Raw genomic sequence first — 9,825 nt, 5'->3', positions numbered from 1 at the left:
AGGAATAGGATTAAACCTTTGGACCCTCCACATGATCATTGGGTCGTAGGTAAAATCCGGTTTGGGCCCAGTTTATTATTTTAGCCATAACTTCCTCATTATTCATCGGAATTGGGCTTATAATATATCGTTGGAAAGGTCTTTTCAAGCCCCATCCAACAACACCATTATTAGACCCATATCATAGACCAAACTAAACTGGAATTCACGTTTATCAAAATTAGGGTAAGAAAAGAAATATTTTAAAAAACAGAAAGAAAATATATTTTAATATAAACATCCTCATCACTAGACTTTTCACACTTTCGCTTTGTTCGATAATAAAATGACATGAAAGGTATTCATCACAAGGTTTGGTTTTGGGGAGACACGTACGGGGTGTCTACAGAAGCCCCCACTTTGACTGAGTTTGGAGAAACGCAAGTTTCGAAAAGAAAAGTCAAAGTATTGATAGGGACGGAGAATGATTCAGACGAACGTTCTACGATCTTAAATCATTCTTGTAACGCCGATACCTGCAAAACTAGCGTTAGTTAAACAGATAAAAGAGTTAAGAAACGTGTATCTTGCACCGTCGAGCACAAGTCTCTAGCGGTAACCGGTTTGTTGTAACGATCTTGCGCAAGCTAAATAATACCGCCTAAAGACTGCTACGCCTATAACTGCCTCCAATTTCCGCTGTGATAGTCTTCGAAAAGATCATGGCTTTTTGATCCTTAATGCTCCTATTCCAGTATGTCGGCGCTTTGCTGCTTGTGAACCAGTATGTCGGTGCTTTTGCTGTGATGACAATCCTCTTTTCGTTGGGCATAGTTGCCAACACAACTCTTGTATGATGTGTGACAATCCGATTTAGGGAAAGTTGTCAATGGTTTGTAACAATCCATCCTTGGAAATGTTTCCACGATGAAGCGACAATCCGTATCTCGAAAAATTTGCCAAAATCCAATTTTTGGGAAACGTTGTTGTAGGGGATAGCTCCTGCTGAGCTATTCCTTCTAGCTGGGCTCAGTGGAGAAGAACGTTCTTACAGGAAAAGAGTCGGCATGAGTGACCTCATACCACCTCTTGAGGGGCTAGTTGTATAGGATAGCTCCCGCTGAACTATCGCCCAGCCCCCAGGGTGCGCACTTACCACCGAATAAGCAACTAAAGGAGGGCTCATCAGCCCGGCAGAGTCAGCCCGCAGGACTGACCAGGCTAAACTCTCCACGAAGGAGATAGTACGCCTATAAATAGAGGGTAAAGTACAACGGAAAAGAGGTTAGACACTCAAGTTATTACACTTTCTATATCTCTCTAAGTACACTTTCTCTCTCTAAACACTCTCTAACTTAAGCTTCGGAGGGGGGTTCCTTGAGCCACCCCCGAGGGTAGCTTACGTGTGCTGCCGTGTGTAGGTTATTGGCGGGACCCAGCTCACCCAGCAGAACCCTTGGATCCATACCTGGAACAATTAGCGCTAAAAGGAGGGGACAGGATCATCTAACCTGAGGTTCACCAACTAAGCTAGGGACTAGTTAACTAACCACCATGGCCGAAGAAGAAACTGTACAAACACCCTTATCCAAAGCCAATGAGACCAACCAAACACCACAAAAAACACCCTCAGTAACCCGCAATCCAAAAGGATCCACCGAAAATCCCAAATCGACCATCTCACAAAAATCCAACCCCATCGGATTGACATTAGCTGCAGCTAAAGCGGCATCAAAACCAGTCAATCCGATAGGATCCAGTTCCATTTTCAAATATGGAATGCCGTTAACAGGCGCGAATAATGAGCCCATTGTTTCAGCACCTGTAACCCAGAAACTGCGACCCGTAAACATGCCAGCCATCTTACAGAACCTCTCTAATGCAAAAAGGAACAGCTGGCAGCAATGACAGCGGTCCTTACCAATATGGGTAAGGGGGCAAGCCCATCACCGACAACGGCGGCTGCGGAGCCCGCAGCGAAAAAGCCGGAAGTGTCAACTCTCACCCCCGAGCAGAAAGAGCTCATTCAGCTGAGGAAAAAGGTATTGGAGCTGGAAGCTCGCAACCTGAATTGAGAATGGAGCGTGGAGGAAATAACCCCAGCTTGAATCAGCTCGGAGAAGCGGGTCCCTCGCAGTAGGTCACCGATCGCAAAGCGAGGACCCAGCCCAAAGAGAGACAAACGAGCGGGAATCCAGGTTGTTCCGGATGATTCCCCATTTTGCCAGGAGATTCTGGAAGAACCCATGGAGAAGGTGAAGATGCCGAGCTGCAAGTTCAATGGAACCACAACACCCAAAAGCCACATATCAGCTTTCGAGAATTAAATGGTACTCTACACCATGACAGACTTAGTCTGGTGTAAGGCTTTCCAACCAACTCTGGAGGGGCTGGCAGCGGAATGGTACGGCGCCATCCCCAAATGTTCTTTATACTCGTACAGCCAGCTGAAGAGAATGTTCATGGAGCATTTCATAACCTTGGTGGACAGGTACAAGATGACAACCGAGATGATGTCCCTAGTTCAAGGAAAGGATGAGCCCCTGAGGGAGTTCATCATCAGGTTCAACAAGGAGGCAACAACCATTCCAAATATGAGCCAGGTGGTAGCGCTGTTAGCAATGCAGAGTGGCCTACTGCCAAGGTCACCATTTAGAGCATATATGGGGCGTAAGAGCCTCAAAATGCTCGCTGAAGCGCTAGGTAAAGCGCATGAGTTCATCAAAGCAGACGAGACTGACAGAGCAATGCTGGGTAGAAAAGCAACAGGTGACTCAGTTTAGCGAGTAGAGGTCACCCGGGAAGAGAACACACCCAGGGTGGACCAGCCAAGTAGGGCTGAGCAAATCCGCAGAGAAGCGGACAGGGCAGTGGGACTGAGAAGGTCCGATCCAAGGAGAGGGCCAAGGCCTGGGAAGTTTGATCAATATACCCCACTAACCCATTCTAGATCGCACATATTCAGCGTAAATAAGGCTGATGATAAATGGAAGAGGCCTCCAAGGATGGTAAACAGGAGTCGTGATACCACTAAGTGGTGTGACTTTCACGGAGACTATGGCCACACCACTGAAGAATGCACACACTTGAAGGACAACATAAAGGACTTAGTCAGGAGAGGATACTTGAGTCAATTTAAGCAGCGTGGTGACCCTCCCAGAAGAAGGGGAGGAGGATAGAGCGGGTCGAGCTGACCGCAGAGGAGGTAATAGGGGCCCAGGTGGAGACAAAGATGGAGATGGCAAGCCAGAGGGCAGGGTGTATGTGATCAGCGGGGGTCTAGTACATGGGGGGGACAGTTAATAGAGTGCGAGCTGACCTGCGGGCAATGATACATCAAATAAATGACAATGATAAGCGTAGATGGCCACCTCTTCCCCCGCAGCCACGAGCCACGTTTGACGAGTTTGACCAGAAGGGCATAATTTACCCTCATGATGACCCGCTGGTGGTGACAATGAGAATTGCAAACTGGGAGGTGGATAGAATACTGATAGACGGAGGCATCTCAGCCAACATCATATACATCAGTGCGTTCAATGAGATGAAGTTGGACAAAAAAGACCTGAAGAGAGTAAACTACGAGGTCATCGGGTTTAATGGCTCGGGGCTTACCCCAGAAGGCATAATCGAACTCTTAGTCCGGGTAGGAGAGAGGTCAAGAAGGCGTGATGTCCGAGCAGAATTTCTCGTGATAAACTCCCCTTCACCCTACAATGTAATCATGGGAAGACCGCTCATCCACAAGATAGGCGGGGTGGTATCCACTTACCACCTGGCCATGGCTTACACAACTAATGAGGGTCGGTTAGCAAAGCTTAGGGGAAGCCAGAAGACAGCCCAACAATGTTACATAAATGCCTTAAAGCAGCCTGCCAAAACCAGACAGCAGTGCAGTTGTGAGAAGGCTCCCAGAGCAACCTAAGAGGAAGTCGAGGAAAAGGAAGCATGAAGAGTATCACAGGGAAAAAGATAAACAGAAGTTGGCAATGGAAAACTTTGAGCCTGCAAAAGAAGAAATGGCCAGACCACTTCCCAGCGGGGAGCATGTCACAGTCGAGCTCACAGAAGGTGATCCCTCGAGGACGGTGAAAATTGGGAAAGACATTGATCCAGGAATAGGGGTGCACCTCATAGAACTGCTGAGAAAGAATAAAGACATTTTTGCGTTTTCCGCGGATGAGATGCTCGGAATTGACCCAGCAGTCATGGTGCATAAGCTGAATGTGGAGGATATTAGGCCAGTCAGGCAGAAAAAGCGAAGCTTCTCCACGGAGAAAAACCAGGCAATCCAGGAAGAGGTGGAAAAGCTCTTGGAAGCAGGATTTATTGAACCCTGTGACTATCTAGAATGGTTAGCCAACGTGGTCATGGTGAAGAAGGCAAATGGCCAATGGAGAATGTGTGTTGATTTCACAGATCTTAATAAGGCCTGCTCGAAGGATTATTACCCACTGCCACGGATAGACCAACTGGTAGACTCAACCAGCAGGCACGCCCTGCTAAGCTTCATGGACGCCTTCTCAGGGTACCATCAAATCAGCCTGCACGAGCCAGACAGGCAGAAAAATGCATTCATTACCGAAGGGGGAGTGTATAATTACATAGCCATGCCCTTCGGGCTGAAGAACGCTGGAGCAACTTTTTAGAAGGCAATGGATAGAGTGTTCCTTCACCGGAAGGGAAGAAATGTGGAAGTATACGTTAACGAATCGAGTGGCAGAGCAAAGATACCCCCTGGTAGAGAAGCTAGCCTTCGCAGTGGTCACAGCAGCAAGAAAGCTAAAACCATTTTTTGACGCGCATATAATAGAGGTCCTCACAAACCACCCGCCGGAGAAAGCATTACAAAAGATGGATGCATCGGGTAGACTCTTAAAGTGGGCAATCGAGCTTTCAGAGTATGAATTCGAGGTCAAGCCTAGAGCGACCATCAAGGCACAAGCTTTAGCAGACTTCATAGTGGAAGCCTCCTATGAGGAGAAAGAGGATGACATTGGGGTCTGGAAGGTGGAAGTGGATGGATCCTCAGCCCAAACGGGGAGTGGGGCAGGAGTCATAATGACGTCTCCAGAAGGAAATGTATTTTAGTATGCCATCAAGTTCAAGTTCAAAGCGTCTAATAATGAAGCAGAGTACGAGTCGACGCTGGCAGGCCTGCATATGAGCCTCGCAGCCGGAGCCCGCCGAGTACACCTGCAGACTGATTCTCAGCTCGTTGCCAGCCAACTGCAGGGGGCGTATGAGATAAGGGAAGCCACTATGATGAAATATGTAACCAAAGTGAAAGAGCTGGCAGCCCAGCTAGTCCATTTCCAAATAGACTTGGTCCCTAGAGGAGGAAACTCTCAAGCTGACGCCTTATCTAAGTTAGCCAGCTCCACCTTACAAAGCCTCACAAAAACAGTGATGGTCAAAGTGTTAGAGGAAAGCAGCATCGCTGAAAAGGAGAGGTAAACTGCGTCAGGAGTCAAAGAGCCTGGTTCTCAGACATCTTGGCGTACAAACTTCATGGCTCGCTGCCCGATGATGAAGTACAGGCGGAAAAGGTGAAGAAAGATGCAAATTGGTATGTAGTGATGAATGGAGAGCTCAACAAGAAAGACTTCTCAAAGCCGCTACTGAGGTGTATTCTAGAATGGGAGCAGGAGGGCATTATGGAAGAAGTCCACTTCGAAATATGTGCCAACCATATCGGCGGGAAAGCATTGGGAGTAGAAGTCCTTAGAAGAGAGGCATATTGGCCAACTCTCACGCAAGACGCACTAGAATATGTCAAAAAATGCGACAAGTGTCAAAAATATTCACCAGTCACAAATTAGCTAGCAAACGATCTGATTGTGGCAGTAGATTACTTTACAAAGTAGATAGAAGCTGAGCACACCAAGTACATAAAGGCAACCCAGGTCAGAACATTTATATGGAAGAGCATCATCACTAGATTCGGGGTGCCACAATGCATAGTCTTTGATCATGGGTGCCAATTTGACTGTGAGATATGGGCACCAAGTATGCAAGTGCCTCAGTCTGCCACCCGCAGAGCAATGGCCAAGCAGAAGCAGCAAACAAGCTGATCCTGACAGCCCTACAGAAGAAGCTGGAGGAGTACAAGGGCCTGTGGCAGACTTAGTCCTCGAGGTCTTGTGGGCAAATAGGACCACTGAGAAGGAGTCAACCGGTAAAAGCCCTTTCACCCTGGCCTACGGGGTTGATGTAGTTGTCCCTATGGAAGTGCAAATCCCCAGCCTGAGGATACAACACTATGAGAAGCAAGGAAATGAAAAGCGCATGCTGGAAGAGCTAGACTTCCTGACAGAAGTAAGGCTAAAAGCAACCCTTAAGCTGGCAGCCCAAAAGAGCAGGATCTCAAAAGCTTTAAACAAAAGGGTCAAGCACAGGGAGCTCCTACCAGGAGACTTAGTCCTCAGGAGGAAAGCAGCAATTGGAAGAGGAAATCAGCATGGAAAGCTGTCAGCAAACTAGGAAGGCCCTTTCATCATCCACGAGCAGGTTGGACCAGGCGAGTTCCTCCTTGCAGATCAAGAAGGTCAGGTCTTAAGAAACAGTTTCAATGCTGATGTGTTAAAGAAATATTTTGTTTATATAGCCTAAAACATAGCTATTTCAAGTCGATAAACCTTTATTCAGTCCATGTTATGTTAACTAAGGCATTTGAGCCATTTTTATTCAATGAAATACAAGCCTCTGCGTGAGGAGTATGTTGCATAAATTTGTTTAATATGTGCCCAAGCATTATATACTAACATGCAGAAATCAAACAAGAATAATAATAAAGTGTTAGAGGCAAGAAGCACTCTAGCGCAAAATGACTAAGTGAAAGCATCCCTCCTTAAAACCTCACTTCACCTGCAAAAAGCAAAACAGGGCACCACCTCGGGGACGCCTGAGGGGGAGCCTGACACGTTCAGCTTGAGCAGCGGAGAAGAGAGGAAAAGAAGAAGATGAGCTATATGGGCAACACTAAGGTTCTCTTAGTCCCATTCATCCGATCTCTTCGAGGGGGAGAGGAAAGGAGAAGACAGTCAAGTCGCGGCATAGATAAGCTGAACGACACAAATAAGTCATAGCGAAGCAAGCTGATACACAGACGAAATAAGCAAAAAGCTAATCGACATAAACAAATCTCAGCAAGGATAAGTTAAATAACGCTCAATCAAATATGTCAATCAGCACGCAGAAGAAGCCTTTGGTCATAGCCAAGTGAAGTACACAAACGCGCAAACACTTGAAGCAGATAAAGCAGGAAGGACAAAGTGTAAAAAGTCCCTGCTGAAGCACAGCAGAGCGCAAAATAAACAGAAAAACGCTAAGCAGCTAAATTAAAAAGACAGGAAGGCCCAACCTACGAGGCCCCACCAAACGTAATAAAGAGCAAGCACGCAAACAATGAAGTAAATAGCAAGAAAAGCAGCAAGGAGAGATCATAAGGAACATACGTTATAAGGCTGAACCCCTGCCCACCAAGGCAGAGTAAACATTCAGCAAGTCAGTCACAGAACAAATAAAGCTGAGCCCTCATCCACCAGGACGAGGAAACACTCAGCGGATAAAGTTAGAAGATCACAAATTCAAGTTAAGCTGGACAGACCCAGCAACGAAAGAAAAAGTATTCTGGGTGAGGGAAACTCAGAGGAACCACTGGAGTAGGAGGGTGACAGCCGCCATAACCTTTATTGATCATCACTCAGAGACTCCACTCCAATAGCTGCACCAACGTTAGGCAGAGATGCACCTCCAAGTTCAGCACGATCTGGTTGGGGATCTTGCAGCCAGCAGCGCGAGGGTGATCAGCGGGAAGATCGAATAAACCAGCCTCACCTGCAGCTTCAACCTTAGCCCAAAAGGCATTAAAGCGAGCCTGCTGGTCTTCACCCTCACCATACAAGCTGCTAACGCATTGAGCCGCAGCTTCCCATCCTCCATCATGGCGATTAGCCAGGAGCTTAGCAAAAGCAGGAGAGAGCGCAAAAGACTTGAGAGCCTCTCTCCTAGCAGCCTCCAGCGCAACAGCATGCGCAACCTGTAAATCTGCCACATCCGCCTCTAACGTCTTCATCCTGGCCTGAGAAGTCCCCAATTGCTCCTCGGAGTCCTTCAGCTTGGTCTGAGTGAGCTAAAATTCTCCCAATTGGAGCTACAAGGCATCCGCCTTCTCCCTCAGCAAAGTCACCTCATTGGCCATAGCATCCCTCTCAGCTGGAGCCTAATGAACCTCCAGATTCTTCTGGGAAAGAGTTATACCCTATTTCTGATATTCCTTCTCCACTGACAGCAAGGCATAAGACAAATCCCCCACAGACATAACAAGCTGCAAGAAAAGCAGAAAAGAAAATTCAGCCAAAGTGGGAGTTAACAAAAGAAGTTAACAATAAAAAATAAAGTATTATAATCAGTAAAACAAGACAACAGCAACAAAACAAGTAGAGAAAAGCTGAAATGAGAAAAAGAAAAGCCAAAAGCAGAGACTAACCTTCTGCAAATCATGGCAAGAAGTAGCTGCTGGAAAGCTGACTGAGCTGCGCGTAGAATCCGCAGGGAGACGAACCCCCTGAATCAGGCGGTATCCTACAGTACTACCCTTCTGAGGGTTGCCTACAAATAAAGACTCATCAGCCCTCACATTCATCAAAGGTCGAAAAGGAGCGTTATCTGCTCCAGAAGGACAAAGTATTGGGCGAAGATGAAGGTCAATAGGGACCTCAGCAAACTCAATGGCCCCAGTAGGGCGAAAAGTCCCTCCAACAGAGAGTGAGAATGCAGAAAGAGGATTCTCAAAGGCATCACCCAAGAACTGGTGAACACAGCGGTTAAGCTCACTGGAGTTCTCAGTGTCTCCCCCACCAACGTTCCCACATGGAAATCCAATGTTGGCAGACGTGGAAGCAAGAGGGTCTGGGCCAGGAGAAGTGCGAGCCTTTTTTGCCTCTGGCTCTTCCCTAGCAGGGGCACAAGACACAGGATCATCCTCCAGGTCAATCACTGGACGATCCTACTGGAGAGAGCCCGCAGCTCGGGAGAGCCCACCCTGGGTAGCGCTTCGAAGCTGCCCCCTCAGCCCGTAGGGACGCGGCGGAATCCTTGGAAGCTCTAGGACAGATTCATCAGGGAGCTGAAAATCAGTAGCTGCAACAGAAGGAACTGCAGTGCCCTTCGCAGCAGCAGCATCATCAATAGAAGTAGGAAAGAGCAGAACATGCTCAGCAGAGGAAACGGGTTTTTCACCCGCAGCAGTGGTCTCAATCCCCTTAGAGGGAAAATGGAGAACACTGTCAGCAAAATCATCGGCGGTAACCTTTGGTTCTTTAGAAGCTTGTTCACGTGGCCTTTTGGCAGCAGAAGTCTGAGGTGCCACCCGGCCGGAAGCCGCGACAGACTGCTTCTCAGAGGAAGTAGTAGGCGCCACTAACTCCTCAGAATCTGAAGCCTCTATTCGAGGAGCAGGGCGAGTATCACGCCTACTCCCAACAGTAGAAGACGAAGGCTCTGGCTCAGCGCGGCTGGATCCAGCACGCTCGCTAGTAGCCACGGTGCCAACAACAGCCCGCAGCTCAGCGGGAGCCAAAGGCACTTCGCCCTTCAGGTAACCCGCAAATACCTCCAGCGTATCAAAGAGATGAGGAGGGTTCTCAAGAGTGGCAGTCAAAGGGTCCTTCCAATTACCGGCCAGCCCGAGCATGCGTTTGTCCAACTTGTCATAGCTTAAAAACACAAAATGACAAAAAGTGAAATAAGGCAGAAAACACAGAAAACACAAAAAAAAAAGGCAGAAGGTAGAAAGAGCTTACCAGACTCACGTGTAAGGCACAAACGCATGGCAGAAAGCTG

At 47.7% G+C, this 9,825-nt stretch overlaps 2 protein-coding genes across 2 annotated transcripts; both read left to right on the top strand.

Moving 5' to 3' along the window:
* The first annotated feature begins 2,306 nt into the window (after window positions 1–2,306).
* Window positions 2,307–2,762, top strand: LOC110716766. The gene has a single exon (XM_021895399.1). The coding sequence runs from the start codon at window positions 2,307–2,309 to the stop codon at window positions 2,760–2,762; it is 456 nt and encodes a 151-aa protein (XP_021751091.1).
* A 503-nt stretch (window positions 2,763–3,265) lies between these two features.
* LOC110716765 lies at window positions 3,266–3,904 on the top strand. Its single transcript, XM_021895398.1, has one exon. The coding sequence runs from the start codon at window positions 3,266–3,268 to the stop codon at window positions 3,902–3,904; it is 639 nt and encodes a 212-aa protein (XP_021751090.1).
* The last annotated feature ends 5,921 nt before the right edge of the window (window positions 3,905–9,825 follow it).

This window comes from Chenopodium quinoa, unplaced genomic scaffold (assembly GCF_001683475.1).
Source record: "Chenopodium quinoa cultivar QQ74 unplaced genomic scaffold, ASM168347v1, whole genome shotgun sequence".
NCBI classification, from domain to species: domain Eukaryota; kingdom Viridiplantae; phylum Streptophyta; class Magnoliopsida; order Caryophyllales; family Amaranthaceae; genus Chenopodium; species Chenopodium quinoa.
This window is presented reverse-complemented; position numbering and strand designations above follow the sequence as displayed.

Bases quoted from the DNA above. Each gene is read 5' to 3' on its own strand.
- LOC110716765 (XM_021895398.1), top strand. From the start codon at position 3,266: ATGGGGGGGACAGTTAATAGAGTGCGAGCTGACCTGCGGGCAATGATA.
- LOC110716766 (XM_021895399.1), top strand. From the start codon at position 2,307: ATGGTACTCTACACCATGACAGACTTAGTCTGGTGTAAGGCTTTCCAA.